Raw genomic sequence first — 16,134 nt, forward strand, 5'->3', positions numbered from 1 at the left:
TATCAAAGCACTAACTAAACATTTCTCATGCGCCAAGGTGCAATCAGAAAAGTGTGAGTCAGCTAAGTGATTATGGATATGTTTATATGATTTCATAGCTTTTATAGTGGGGGGAAATGAGATTAATGACCACCAGCCTGGCAGATGGATTTTCTAAGGTGAAAGGAAAAAAAACTCTGTTTCACACTCACAACACGCCACTTCCATCTCTCTCTCGGTCTCTTTCGCTCATACTCACTTGTCAGATTCCTCGCGCTCTCTCACTCACAGGCTCACCGACACATTATTGTGTGTTTTCACAAAGGCAAGAAAAAGAATGTGAGCTGCAGGCAGGCATTGTGTGGGTATTCTTTTCCTTTGCAGTAATCAATAGACAGAGCGGACAAAAGAAAAGGAAAAAAAAGTACATCAGTGCATGATGAGTTCTTCATTTTTATCTTGTTACACGACATGGAAAGAAAACAAAATAGAAAAATGCTGTTTGCAGCTGTAACAGGCTTAATCTTCAGTATGTGTGATGCAAAACTGCAGAAATGCATTGTGGATGTGTTTTTTAATAGAATCTGTTATATAACATTTTTTGAGAACAGCGTTTTGCAGATTGGTAACGGTGCAGCAATAAGGGAAAGGGTTTCAACACATTCAAGCTAATCCTGTGGTTTGTATATTGGCCACTAAAGGAGGGTTGCCCGTGCGGCCTACTTACATATGGTGGATGGCATAGTTTCGCCAGGTGCTCAGGGCACAGCAGTCTCCTTGTTGTTTCTTCCGGCACAAACCTTTGAGCGCTTAAATATTTTAAACACTTCTGAAAGTTTGATGGGTCCAAGGATGGCAGCGACTTTAGGGAAGTGCAGGAGGAGAGGATTGTTGCTGGGGAGGGTTATGTTGTAGAGATTCAGAGAAAGATGAAAGCGCTGAAGCGATTATGTTTACATTTTTTGAATAATTTCAATCAAGCTTTTCAAAGCAGCTACTTTTCTGACGATTGTCAGTGTAAAGTGAAAATATTTCTATTTTAGACAAAACTAGCTAACTAGTTATATATAAAAGCATAGTGGAGAGATTAACTAACAATATAAATATTACACAGTACAACAAGGACGTAGCCAACGTCACATTAAATGAAGTCCCATTTTAAGTCCCTGAGATGAGCGTTTTTCGCTGTCTCTGTGTTCTGAAACTGGATGTGATGAGCGAGAGCTTGATCTTACTGTTCATTGGCTAATGACTTGTTGATCACAAGTTGTTAGCCAATAAACACACCTGTTCTGACATTTAGAGTAAGGAGATTTTATATATTGGACTTCATGTTTTATTCAACAGGCCCCAAAATGAGTGACTGAGACCATAAAATCACCAGTAAAGTTTTTTCATAAGTTAAGGTCGAAATCTGTTTAGACTTCTATTGAGGTTTCATACCATGACTTTATGTGCACATTGTTTGAGATTTGTTCACCAGATTAGATGCAGTACAACCACTGGTTGCTAGGGAAACATTCCCCAATTGGTTTGCAGTAGTTCCCGGAGGTTGTTGGCTCTCACTGGGTGAAATCAGTTGCAAAGAAGGCGGTGAACCAAAAACCTCCCAGCAGATTGCCATGGTTGCCTGCATGTTTGTCTGCAAACACTTTATCTATCAGCCGAGCAGTAGTAAAACTTGAAAAAGTGCAAGGAAGTGGAGAAGGATAACCTTCAAAGTAAAATTTGTGCTTCAGAGCTTGTGAACGTTTTAAAAAGCACAGCTTTTACTTTAAAGGCAAATTGTTTCCATTTAATGTTACACTTATTCAAGTTTTAATACAGCTCAGCTCGTAGTTTAACTGCTGTGTTTGTAGACATGCCTTATTCAATTCAGCCTACATTGTCGCCATGATTGTCATGTTCAAAATGGCCAACAAGTTAGTGGTCACATGTCTACAAAACCTCAATAGGTCAGGATGTCGTTTTCAGCTAGACCCCTCATCCCCTAGTAGTTGTTAAAAAGAACTGCATTTGGTGAACATTCGTGTGTGAAAAGCTGAAATCACCAACATCTGGGGTCCATATATTGGAGCTGTTTTGCAATGTTAGGCCCTTCGGTATCTACAGCTGTTGTCTGTGATAGGTCAGTGGAAGAACATCAGGGTAAGAGAGAGTGTATGCCAATCAATTAAACTGGAAACAGCCCAGTTGGCGATGTGTGCGAGGTGTGTAGCTGGAACTGAGGGACTAAAATATATCATTCTTGTAACTTCTTGAAAGCAGCAGCTGAAATAAAGAGATCACAAAGGACTTTAAAAAAACTTTTTAGAGAAGTGACAGATTGAGGTGATGTTGAATTGAGGACAGTAATTGCTGCATTTAAAAGGGCTAATTAAACTGTTCTCTAAAATCCTCTTTTCTTTTTTCTTTTTTTTTTAAATCTACAAGACTCAGTTTGAAGAGATAATGTGATTTTTGAATGACAACCTTTCAGATGTTACAAATCTCAGGTGATAGCTGCTAAATGTACCCTACTGTGGTTGGTAGCTGAAGGTGATCCACTTCTCATTATTTCTCCCTCCTGTGTTAGGGAGGCCTGATGCATTGCTCCATGATTCATGGCTATGAAACTCTGGCCTGAACTGTAACACTGGTTAGCATTGTTAGTCTCCATGGGACATATCCTTGTCCATCTGGCTAGAAAAAAATACATAAACAAATAAGGAATGGCATACAGCCACATTTTAATTTGTTTTTTGGAAATGAACATGTCTGAAGCAGAACTAGAGAGGTTGTGTGACAGTAAAATCAAGAATTGGATCAAGTAGGTTCCATTTCAGATTATACTCATTTAACATGTTTTGTTGTTGTTGTTGTTGTTGTTGTTGTTGTTGTTGTTGTTGTTGTTGTTGTTGTTGTTGTTTTTATAGCTGTAGCTGAAACACATACACTAATAGGCTGAACATTATGAGCACTCCTGCCTAATATGCTGTCGGTCTTTTTTGTGCTCTGGCCTGCTTTCAAGACCTCTGAGGACACCTTACCCAGCACCAAAATGTTTGAAGCAGATGCTCTAAGTCCATTTATAGTTTTTCCCTCACCAACACTGCCTGGGAGACCCCTCATTTGTTATCATTTCTGAGATGTTTGGAGTAATGGCAGAGTGAAAATATCAACTCTAGTTGACAGAAACACCTCAAACACTTCCAGTTCAATAAAGTGAGATGATTATAAAGAATTGAACTTTGATATACAGAACAGTGCACACAAAGATACGGAGGTGGAGCAGCCCTTTTTTGCGAAGCACTACATAGACAAACAAAGCAGCCACAGTCTTTAGCAGCACATTTCCTGTCAGGACGGAGCTGAGAGGCAGGAAGGTCTGACTGCCGCTTACTGGGTTTTATATATTTATTTTATCACACCAGGTAGATATCAGATGCTTTTTCACACACTTGCATCACCCGTGCAAAATTCTTAGAAATCTGAAAGTGACAGACCTGGTGAGTGAAACCAGATATGAAATTAGTAGGTCACACCTTAAATAAAGTTATACCAAGTCATTCCCATTCTCTGTTGCTAGCACCACTCTGTTATTTTTACCTCGTGTTGTCACCTTTTAACAGTTTTCATTGACTATCTTTCAGTTATCCAGCTGTATGTGAGTTCCTACAGAGCAATAACTTATTATCCATAATCCGAGCGCACGAAGCACAAGATGCTGGGTATGTAATCGCTACAAAAAGCACGGAAAGACACACCTATGCACACAAACAAAAATAAATGAATGTTTACCTATTTAAGAGCAATGCTCTGCTTTTCTTCTGTCTTCACCTCCACGTAATGGCCTTGAAGCTACCGGATGTACCGTAAAAGTCAGACAACTGGATTCCCATCCCTCATTACCATCTTCTCAGCGCCAAACTACCTGGATGTTTACAATAACAAAGGTCAGAATATCTCTTCATCTGTTTCGGCCCCATTTTTCATCATCATGTGCAGTTCTGTTGGGGTTTTTTTTCCCTGTGTGCGATATTGTGTTGCTTTCTTGCTGCTGTTTTTATTTAGAATGACAAATATGGGTCCGAATTATATTACGTTATGTAGAATGAACACATTCGTTTATTAAATGTTGCAACAGAGAATAGTAAAGTATGCTGCTGGAAAGGAGAGAGATTCCTCCAGTGGAACACCTGCACCCCCGGCATTTTAGCTGAATCTAGATTGTAACTAACTGATGAAAAATAACAGATTTGTAGATCATCAGAAGCACATTTTGGCATTTTATAAACCTTAAAAAGTGGCCCTACATCTGATTAAAAAGATTGCCAATAGGCTCCTCAGACTTATGTATTAAAATGTTTTTAACAATACAAAGTGCAGTGCACGAGTTAGTGCAACTGCATGTAGCTGTGTGCAGGCATAAAAATGCATCAGGGAGGCCCCGTTTGTTTGTGTTCTCAGATCTGTGTCTTGGTTGCCATAGGCTATGTTAGATGGGGAACGTGGGAGGGACTGTCGGCATTGCTGACTATCTCCATGTGGCTTTATTCCTCCTGATATAACAGTGTCAGCAGTCCCCTGCCTCTACTAGGCCATCTAGTGGCTGACTTTCTTTTATTTTTCTCCCCTCTCTTTAACATCACTGAGTATAAACATGTTATGGTTCCTCTGAGGACACGTCAGAATGAATCTCACACTGAATCTTAATAATTCTGGAGCAGGATTTTAACACAAAAAAAGTATGTAAATTTATCTCCAATAGGCTTATTTAAATCAAATAATACTCAAGATTAAAACTATTCTATGACTGCTTGAGTCGTGGTGAAGATGTGTCACAGTTATTATCATTAAACGATTTTAATCACAACTGTGATATGCCGTAGTTGCTATGCATCAACGGAGATGCAGAGAAATAAAGTTACTTCCCTGTCCAGCAGAACTGCTCCGACTCCATTGTTTACAGTACTGTCAGGGCTGTGAGCAACACATGTAGCAGAGTGTATCACAGCTGAACAGACAGAGGCAGAGTGCCAAGTAGTGTCTTAACTCTAACTCGCTTGTATGTAGCTGGAATGTTTACAAATGATTACCTCACTCACTAGAGTTTTAACATACCATATGTTAAATATTGGCTTTCTACTCGCTACATCATGCTTTCACAGGGCAGCAGTGGCACTATTGAATCTGAAATCTGGATAAATTTGCTATCCTAATCTAGAAATCCTTATCCTCACATTCAAGATTATAAATAATCAGGCCCTTTCATACCTTAAAGACCCCGTATCACTACACTATCCTAATAGAGCACTTTCCCCCTTTGCCTTCTGGCTTACTTGTGGTACTAGGATAGTTAAAAGTAGAATGAGAGGCAGAGCCTTTAACTTCTAGTCCCTTCTTCAGTGGAACCAGCTCCCAGTTTGGATTCGGGAGACAGATGCACTCTCTAATTTTCCCATTAGGCTTAAAACTTTCCTTTTAGATCAAGCTTACAGTTAGGGTGGATCAGGTGACCCTGAACCCTCCCTTAGTAATGCTGCTATAGGTTCAGACTGCTGCAGGACTTCCTATGATACACTAAGCATTTCATATCTACTCACCTCTTCTCACATTTATATACCACTGCAGCATGCCATTAAATCACTGCGTGCTCACAGAGGTTCATCTGATTATTGGGGTTTTCTCCCTACCTTGCACTCCTTGAGCTCCTTGAGGCGACCATTTACGTGATCTGATGTCATATAAATACACTTGAACGGAATTTTATCAAATTATTCATTAGATCATTTAATGAACTCTATTCACTTTTATATGAATACTTCATATCTGCTCTATGGATCTATGTAAAAGGAATTTTATGTTGCCTTCATCAGATCTATAACTACATATTAATGCCATAAAATGTTATGAGACTTTATGGAAAGTTTTCCTCTTCTGTGTCTCACCTGCCCCAACAGCTGCTGTACTGAAATATGAAAATAATGTGATGAACATCCGACAGTTCAACTGCTCACCCCATCCCTACTGGCTGCCCAACTTCATGGATGTCTTCACCTGGTCTCTGCCGTTTGTTGGAGAAAAAGGTATTTGTATTTGTCTGGGTTTATTTGGGGGGGTCAGTTTTCTCCACGGCTCATTGCTCAGTGACTTTACCTTTGTTGCACTCTCTATTTTTTATCCCAGTCACAGAAATGCTGGTGAATGTGCTGAGCATTTGCTCTGATGATGAACTCATGAATGATGAAGATGAGATTTTTGATGGTAAGATGTTTTGTAAATAAACATGCCATTTTTCATTTTTTAGTATTTATTATTGTTCATTTAAACTTTTCATACACTAAACTACAGATGTGTGAAATATTGAAGGAAAGGCTAACATATTGTATCTCATTATGGTAATATTAACATTGATTGATGAACACAGTAATCACAGATTTGTGGACAAAAACAACCACACAGAGACGCTGGGGAGGAGGTAGTGTATGTCTGATTTCAAACATACTTGCTTGTAGCGGGTGAGTGCTGAGCCAAAAGACTTCCTATAGCCAGGTAAACTTTGCGTTCTGTGTTTCAGCAGAATGCCATAGAGGTGCAGTGCACACAAAGTGTATTAACAAGCCTTGAAACGAAGGTAAATTCTCAGAGTTACCCACAAGTCCAGAACACAGCAGCTTTTTCCTGCTTTTACTTTTCGTAGTCCCACCCTAGACACATCTGGCCAATAAGTGGACTGAATGTCCTCACGTGGTTTGTATTGAGGTAATTCAGTTCGCTTTTAGTTTCCTCTGTGTTAAAAGAAACCAAAGCGCAGGTTAAGGGCTACAAGTTTACAAACTCTTCGACTGATTTAGACCACAGTAAACAAATTCCAGGTGTGAAAATGCTGTAATGCGTCAATCTTAAATCTCCAGAAAAGGGTTGAAGATGTGGAGACTGTTAAGGCCATTGCAGTTTTACACTATTTTTAAACTTGTCAATACGATGAAGGTAATGACTCTGAGCAGCTGCGTATTGATTTACAGCAACCCTTCTCTAGAAGGCGACAAGTGAACCCAAACCATGCCAGCAAAATGCACCTTCACAGCATAATAAAACCTCTCGTTGTAGGGGTCGAGGATTGAGGCCTTTCTTTGATTTGTCGCCCTTTTGTAAATCTCCCAGTGAAATGTGGACAGTGGCGGTCAATGCTGGCCTTTAGTGACATTTTATGCAGCCCACGACTCTAGCAAGGAATGAATTTACTGGATATTTCATTCCTTTACAGCTCATCATTATGCTGTTTAAATTCACAGCTAAAAGTTATTAGCCAGCAAAAGAACCCATCACATGTACTCAAATGGTTTGAGCATAATTATATGAACACTCGCTAAAAAGTGTGTATTTTTTTCTGTTTTGAAAACTTGAGAAAGCTCGCTGTAAAGCATGACAGTGACCTAGAACCTATTATAATATCACACATTATTATCAGTTGACAGATAATTAACAGAACATTCTTTAAGTCTAAAGGCTTCAAACAGGTTTTTCATGCACTGTAAAGCTTTATGACACCGTATCTTCTTCAGAAAGTCTTTAATGACCGTATACATGTTCCTTTGCAGCCAACGCAGCTGCACAACGCAAGGAGGTGATCAGAAACAAGATCCGCGCTATCGGGAAGATGGCCAAAATGTTCTCTGTTCTCAGGTACATTATTTACACGTGTGTAAAGGTATGATTTTTTTTTCAATCTAGAGTGCACTCTGTATGTATATCTACTGTTATGAGAGTGGGGGCATCCAGTAAAATCGTTCAGCTGCATTTTCTAATCTGTTTGCTGGCCTCTGTCGGTCCTGCAGAGAGGAGAGTGAAAATGTGTTGACGCTTAAGGGCCTGACGCCCACTGGCATGCTGCCAAGCGGGGTTCTTTCTGGAGGCAGACAGACACTGCAGAGTGGTGAGTACAAGGCTGGGCCTAAGCCTGTTCGCCATCATTTTCTTCATGACCAACATCAGTCCCCTCCATGACTCTTATCTCTCAAACTGTCTCTCTTCTGTCTTTTTTTCTTCTCTACCTTAAATTAAGTTAGCTTTTTTTTAGCCTCTTACTGACGTTCTTAACTGAAGAGCCTAAGTTAACGTAAAGGTCCAGTCTTCCAGTTTTTTTTAATAGTTTCACATGATGACAGTCATACAAATATGCAAGACAACTGCATCAGTGCTCAGAACAAGTTGTCTTGAATTCAAAGTTCAGACCTAACATTTAAGCTGCTGTGCTTTTTTGAGACTTATTTATAGGTGGCAGAAAAACTAATTCACAGCAGCACACCACTTTTATTTTATTTATTTATTTATTTTGTTCAAAACTGATGTGATGCAAATAAAGTTTATAGACAGACTGTGCGTTCATCATTTGTTTGAAGCCAGCTCACCTCCTGCAACCACTTTTCCGAGAATACACGCTTCTTTTGCGGTTCGGACTCCTTCTGACATTTCTTTGGAGGTGGGGGAACACCAAAGTTATTGCTTAAAGGAGCTTGCTTCTTCGACATCTTTAAGAGTTCTAAACAAATGTCTGTCCTCCTCCAGAAAATCTTATGTACGCAAACGCTGGTGCACCCCTGTTTATAGACATTGCTTATTTCCAAAACAATGTCCCTCTTTGGGCTTTTATGCCCATGAAGCACTGAAAAGATTTACAGCGTGCAATTAAATTAAATGGCAGTACAGTACTAGAAAAATATAGTGTAAGACAGATAAATAATTTAAATATATGAATACATAAATTCCAAAAATATAAATAATTATGAAATTATAGTATAATCAGTCCTAGAAATGCAATTACTTTCCTTCCTTTAAATGTAGCCTATTTATGCAAGATAATTCATAATTTTATTGGGGGGGTTATATTGGTTGGGTCTGATTATTGGGGGTGGGGTGGGGGGGGGGGGGGGGGGGGTCATAACCCCCCTAACCCACCTGGAAATTGCGCCCCTGGTAGGAATACACTTTGGGGCCAGACTGTTTATACATTTAACTATTAATTTAAGAAAACAGAGATGAAACTCTCAAAACTAAGTATTATAATTTTTTAGAAATATGACAATGATGCCACCTAACAGGCTTTTTATCCATTATTTTGAAAGTTTGGCTTTCTAAAGGTGGTGTTTGAGCTCAGATTGTCATATGGCACAGCCAAGCTGTTACAGCAAAGGTATTAGTTCCAGAAACAAATGTCTCACTTTTTGAAGTCACTCCCAAACTAACAACTGGCACAGTCTCTGAATTTTTTTTTATTTCACGGTGTACGATTACAAATGACCCTACTGGTCTTTTTTTTGTATAAGATTATAAAGATTTAAACTTTAAAATTCATTTTTTAAATCAGGAAAAACAAAGGAATTGAATATAGTGCTAAGCAACTACAAGTTATTTCCGTCATCTTATGTAATATATGTATATATATATTTTTTTTTTTTTCTCAGCCTACTACTTCTGCCATCTAATTGTCCCTCACATTTTCTTTCTTCATGCCTCTGTCTTAATAATTTTTCATACAATTTTTCTAACCCCAGATTGACAGTATTTCTCTCAGTACTAATGCATGGCGCTCCTCTGAGTTTGGCTGCATTGCCAATATCTCATCCGGCCTAACACGAGCTGCCTTTTTCGCTGGGGCTGCATTTTACATTTGCATGGCTTAATCAGGAGTAACCCGATCCCCTCCTCCCCCCTCAGCCACCATTGAAGCCATTGAAGCCATCGAGACGCATGATGAGGACGGAGAAGGTAAACCCCCACCCATCTCCCACCCCTCTCAGTATATCATCAGGTTCTCCTGGAGTAGGGGCCACCTGCCACTAACACGTTCATGTGCACAACAGCCCGCAAAATAATTCCTCCACTCTTATAACTCTTTAATCTGGTATGGCTGGCACTTTACTTTGCAGAGATTAGATTAAACAGAAAAACCAACTAGATGATTAGATTTAAACTTTTAGAAGAGATGGAACTTTATAAAGGACCGTGAGCTGGATTTTAACACAGTTGTGTGTAATGTAGACTCTTTTATCGCAGGGAAATACTGGCAGTGTTTGCTGGGTGGGGGGCTGGTGTGGTATCATGTTCATGTAACTCTTGAGTCAGTGCACTAAGGTTGGAAGGAACTGTTTCACACCTAATGCAGTATTCCTGTTCCTTGTGGACAGATGAAAAGACGCTGATAAGCATCCACAGTGACTGCAGCATACATTTGCATTTAGTAATTAGAAAGTGGGCAAGAAAGGGAAAAACACTACTTAAAAGAGAGGAATTGCTTTTTAAGGTATATAAGGGATATATATTCATGATAAATTAAAACACTGCAAAGTCAAGTGCTGCTAAGAGATGCATGACTAAAGCCCATTATTTTGGGTTTGGCTTGTAAATGGCCTCCATCTGGTACTAAAAAGTGTTGCATGCAGAAAAACAAGAAACGGACCAGCGCATCAACATGAAATATGCATCCCTGTGTCTGAGTTCCTGAGGTAATCTTAACTCATGAACGAAGAGTAAGAGATTTACAGCTTTGTTTATCCGACACATTATTTGTGCACTTTAAACAAAACTAAAGTAGCAGGATGACTGCCAAGGGACATTGTAGCAAGTGGTGTTCATTTTATTGAGAAAAAAGGGCAAGATTACAAACCATTGACTGATGTCACTTTCTCTACCATGCAGTTTATGACTGGATTATTTAAAAAAAGAGGTATACCACAGCTTGAAGTAACAAACATGCAGACTTGTAGACTTTGTAGACCTTTTTTTAATCCTCTAGGTCTGTAGGCCTCGAAACTGGGTGGAAACTGCCTGACAACTACCAGTGAGTGTTTGCTGGTGGTTTCCTAAGGACCAGTAGCTGACTCAACGGTAACCACTGGTTGCTAGTGAAAAATGTCTATTCCCTGAATGGCTGACAAGTAGTTGCAGGAAGCTACTTGCTGTCGCTAGGTGACATTGGTTGCCAAGGTGTATACAGTGCTGCATAGAAAACCTTCTTTGTATTATACTGATTTTGCTGCGAGCTGACTGCTGCGGTTACATGTACTTTGCATGGAAGATGCTAAATTGTCTGCAAAGACTCACTTACTGCTGTAATGCAAACAGGAAACGTAGGCCGTTTGCTTTCAAAGTGAAAATTTACCTTTGGAAACATGTTGGGTTCAGCAGCAAGGCACACTTTTAAGGCAAACACTTTCTGGTTTGCATTACACTTTTTCTTTTCACTACTGCTTGGTGGTTAGTTAGCAAGTGTTTGCATGCAAGTGGCCACCTTCCATACAAACTACACACAACCCTGGCAATCTGATAGCAACCAAAGCAATTGTGAGATGGTTTTTCGTGCAGAGACCATCTTTGTGACTGATTTCATCTAGTGGCACCCACTCACCAGTCATGATTTTCCCTAGTAACCAGAGGTTGTCAGGGGGTTGCTGACCAGTCTCTAAGCCTGTGTGACTGAGGTCTAAGGAACATCAGTTGAGGGAAGGGCAGTTTAACTACAAGAAAGCGGCTGTCACGAGGAATGCTTGCCATGTCACTATTGTTAGTTGCAGAGATGAGTGATTCGTTTATATCAACACCATGTGACCATGTGCACATTAATAAAAAAGAGTATACTAATCCATTAATTAGGGGCGATTGTGGCTCAAGAGTTGGCAGTTCGTCTTGTAATCGGAAGGTTGCCGGTTCGAGCCCTGGCTCGGACAGTCTCGGTCGTTGTGTCCTTGGGCAAGACACTTCACCCGTTGCCTACTGGTGGTGGTCAGAGGGCCCGGTGGCGCCAGTGTCCAGCAGCCTCGCCTCTGTCAGTGTGCCCCAGGGCAGCTGTGGCTACAATGTAGCTTGCCATCACCAGTGTGTGAATGACTGAATGTAGTGTAAAGCACTTTGGGGTCCATAGGGACTAAGTAAAGCGCTATACAAATACAGGCCATTTAATGAAATAAGCTCACTGATTCCTAATACGACTCACATTCTGAATTTACACATCTTCATTAGTTATAATCACTGGGAAATCACAGCAGCATTTCATGTCTTGGGAGGGTACGTATCATATTAAAAACACTCTGGAATTGCGGAGTTACGTGAAGATCCTGATCCCTTTATTTGTGTTTTTCAGCTATCCGTGGGTTCTCCCCCCAGCACAAGATCACCAGCTTTGAGGAGGCTAAGGGCTTGGACCGCATCAATGAGCGTATGCCTCCTCGCAAAGATGGGGTGAACCATGTGGGTCACTCCATCGGAAAGATGAATATGTCAGAGGCAAACGGCACAGAAGACAACAGCAACATCCAGTGATGTGCTGTCTGAGCCTTAGAACTGCCGGTGGCTGCGCAGCAAGAACTTTGCTAAATCCTGAATTCAGGCGTCTGAACATAAAATAAAACAGGCCCTCAGATAGAAAATGAAATCTGCAGCAAATCTAAAATGGCAAAAAGGTCATTTCTTTCATGACACTATGTCATTGCACGGTTGGGGGAGGGGGGAGTTGGGTTCACGGCAAAGGGCAGGCATAAGGAGAGATGAGCAGGCTTCAGCTCGACTGAAAAAAAAAGTCAAGTGATTGAAAGTTGTGTCTGCCTGTTGTTCCCTTTCTCAATTCAATTACAGACTGAATTGTTGGGGATTGTTTTTTTTTGAGCGCTGACACGTGTCTGCTCCTTCATCACAGGGCCTAACAGCAGACATAATTGCAGTATCCATGCCTCACAAATCATTTTAACTGTTTTATAAGGTGTTTATTATGAATCACTCACAAATACACTTGATGAGGAAACGATCTTGTTTACCTACATGTTTTGCTAGTATTAGGTCACACCACTTCATCAGAAAGAAAGAAAGAATAAAAAAGCAAAATGCGTACCTCTTCAAACCTGCAGTGCAATCTTACTGTTGAACTTTAATTTATTGATTTACCTTGTGGTAAGAAGCTGTTATCCTGCATGGGGAAGAGGACAGGGTGCTTTGGCCCGGCCACCAAAGATCAAACTCCACTTTGCGTATGTCTCCGTAATCTCCAGCACTGCTCCTTTCCTCACCTTCCTTATTGTCAGCCGTCTCCTAGCAAGGTATAACTTGGAGGGGATGTGGGAAGAAAAGGGAGGGGGATGAAAAGAGCATTGTGAAATTTTTATTCCACCTCTTACTGTAGATATCCCAGTATCAAAAATTACATACAGTCCGAAAATGTCACACTACCCCAGAAGTTCAGAAAGTGCAACATTTGTAGGTGAATCTCAGAGAGTTTTATTTTATGTGCTTATATCAGAGTTATTTACTTCCTCTTCACTGTCTGTTTACACATTTCACATGAGAAAAGGGCAAAAAATTATACAGTTAATTTTTGGGACATTTTACACCTGAGCATCCTCTGCTGAAGGATGCTTAGTGTCACGGGTATTTCATCTCTTCTCCATCGCTATGACTGCCAACATTGTGGAATTAACACTAATTTCTGGACCTCAGAAGAAAGGTTTTTAAATTGTGGGACATACCCTGCTATCAGACACCACCCGACATTTCTCACCTGCTTATTGCTAAAGATAAAATAGTTGGTGCAGTCAAATATGAAACCAGTGCCCTTTGAGTGCAAATTCAGTGAGATTTCATGCCACACACTGAACTGTATACGATGAAGAAATTCTGCAAATGCGTTGTTGAAAGCTTCTCTAAAAGCCACACCATTGTGTCACTTAAAACAAGCAGGCTTGGAGCTAAACTGAAACATATTGACATGATTTGCTTTGATGACGAATCCTGACCAGAATTTAGTTAACGGATATTAAATTGTTGGACATTATATACATGAATCTGTTAATCCTTATTTTTGAATCGTTTTTTCTAATTTAAGTAGAGTAGGGAAGCAGGCTGAGAAAATCTTTAATGTGATCTCAATGAAATGGATTCCCATGGCCAACAATAAGTAAATAAGTAAATACGTTTAAGCAGAAACACTTCAAAATCTGGGAGAGTCACGCCCAACACCTACTATATACATTTCTACAAATTCCTATCATACATCAATATTTTTTCTACTTTATATTCCATCTTTCTATTTAATGATAAAGGTATGTGAATTAAGGATGAACAAAAAGTGATTTTTACACACAGCATCTATGGTATGGAACGCATCAATGCATGCAGTTAAGTTCCTAATTGTTATGTGAGATTATAATTGTGATCGTTGTGTTTCAAATAGTAAACTTGAATTTATTTATTTTGAAATTCTATTGTTAGTTTTATTTGTCTTGTTTTATACATTTTATAAATAGGCTTCCTTTAGTTGATTTGGTCCATTTTTTTTTTCATTCTGTTATTAATTACCACTGCTTTTAATTTTATATTAGTTTTATTGTATGCAGAGATGCCCTTCTAAGGTGTTACGCATTGTGTTTTAAATTTTTTCTGTTGTACTGATGCACAGAACATGTTCAGTAGTGTGAATGAATATAATCTCAGTGAAAAGCAACTTTCAGGCTGCCAAAGCATGATAGCATGGTTTTCAGATGTAAATGAACTGGACACAAAGAAAATCATGTGTCACACTTACATTTAACAGGAAACATTGTACTCTGGTTATATTTACTGCAGATATTATTATTGTTACAATTTAGCTTATGGTTACTTTCCTTCCTCCGTTTCTGGGTCTTGTATGGTCTACATGCATATTTCAACAAACAAATATAATGGATTTTATCTTGCAGCATTTTTTTATTATTATCTATCAAAATATGTTTGGGCATTTGACCTCCTAAATAATACACACATTGTAAGCATGCCCTATGGGACAAATCACATTTTTTTACTCTTGAATAAAATATGCATGAACAAAATGTGTGATGTCATTTTTTTTTTTTACATCTCACCCATGGAAGTACATTTTAACCTGTGAAATCTTTTAAAAGTTTCATTAGGTATATCTGGAAGATACAATTCATGCAGACTCCCCAAAAGTGAACAACAGAAGAGTGGAAAAATGTTGCTGTTCAAAATGTTGTCAGATGAATCTCAATTTCTGCTGCAAAATGCAGATGATAGGGTCAGAATTTGGCATGATCATGAAAACAAGGCTCAATCCTGCTGGTGATGCAGTGTTGTGGGGGATATTTTCTTTGCACACACTGGGCCCCTAAATATCAACTGAGCATCATTTATACACTAGCCTACCTGAGAATTGTTACTGACCATGTCCATACCTTGATAACCGTAATGTATTCACATCATAGATGTGCAGCCGACAAATCAGCAGGAACTGTGTGATCGTATCATGTCAACATGGACCAAAATCTCTGAGGAATATTTCAAGCGCCTTGTTGAAATCTGTACAACATAGAATTAAAGCAGTTATGAAAGCAAGCAGAGGTCCAATCTTGTATTAGGAAGGCATACTTTATCACCATAACAGTAATTTACCATCAAGACTTTCTGTAAAAACTTTAATTTTCCAATATAAGACTGTTATTTTACAGTTTGCCCACTGTTATCTGCAACATGTTTTTACTGAACAAATATTACATTACTCTAGTGTAGAATAATATAAACTATAGAAACTATATAATAATATCAAATATTTGGTTGCCATGACATTGCTATTGCCAAAAACAGCTCATTACTGTAAAATGTGTTAAAGTACTGTAAAGCTGTTCCAAATGTTAGGCAGATTCTCAGTATGCCTTTTTATGTCAATGCTCCAGAATGCTGAAGTCAATTTATTTATCTTTATGAACTAGATTAAAAAAATGTACTGTATGTACAGTAAAGTATTTGATTACGCTTCTTGACATTTAATTAAATGTGCCTTATTTTATGCCATAGACAAAAGCAATCATGATACTGAGCCATTGTCACAGACATATAGACAATTATATGTAATTTTGTGTGTTGAGCCTTTTTTTGTTCAGTACAACGTACAGTTCATTGTACACTAATTTTAACACTTACAGCAGGACTTAGTAAGTCCCATTTGTTAACCATGCCTAAGGGAGGGAGATGGGATTTTACTCAGAATGCAGATTAATCAAAAAGCTCGACTACCAGAAGTTATTTGTTCAGATGCTTTTCCTTGTGTGTGTATATATACACACTTACATGTTTTTTTAAAGGCACATTTTAAACCTTATTACACCGGATATGACGCCACCACGGTCTCGCCCC

General features: G+C 39.1%; 1 protein-coding gene across 1 annotated transcript in view; it reads left to right on the forward strand.

Moving 5' to 3' along the window:
* ppp3ca (protein phosphatase 3, catalytic subunit, alpha isozyme) overlaps window positions 1–14,802 on the forward strand; it is a 31,069-nt gene extending 16,267 nt beyond the window's left edge. The window contains exons 7-14 of the mRNA XM_063485765.1: window positions 3,612–3,689; window positions 3,820–3,914; window positions 5,922–6,047; window positions 6,148–6,225; window positions 7,563–7,647; window positions 7,800–7,897; window positions 9,679–9,729; window positions 12,101–14,802. Of these exons, the coding sequence (XP_063341835.1) occupies window positions 3,612–3,689; window positions 3,820–3,914; window positions 5,922–6,047; window positions 6,148–6,225; window positions 7,563–7,647; window positions 7,800–7,897; window positions 9,679–9,729; window positions 12,101–12,279 (790 nt within the window). The 3' untranslated portion in view covers window positions 12,280–14,802. The remainder of the gene's footprint in view (window positions 1–3,611; window positions 3,690–3,819; window positions 3,915–5,921; window positions 6,048–6,147; window positions 6,226–7,562; window positions 7,648–7,799; window positions 7,898–9,678; window positions 9,730–12,100) is intronic.
* Window positions 14,803–16,134: the final 1,332 nt, after the last annotated feature.

This window comes from Pelmatolapia mariae, linkage group LG10_11 (assembly GCF_036321145.2).
Source record: "Pelmatolapia mariae isolate MD_Pm_ZW linkage group LG10_11, Pm_UMD_F_2, whole genome shotgun sequence".
Classification (NCBI taxonomy): domain Eukaryota; kingdom Metazoa; phylum Chordata; class Actinopteri; order Cichliformes; family Cichlidae; genus Pelmatolapia; species Pelmatolapia mariae.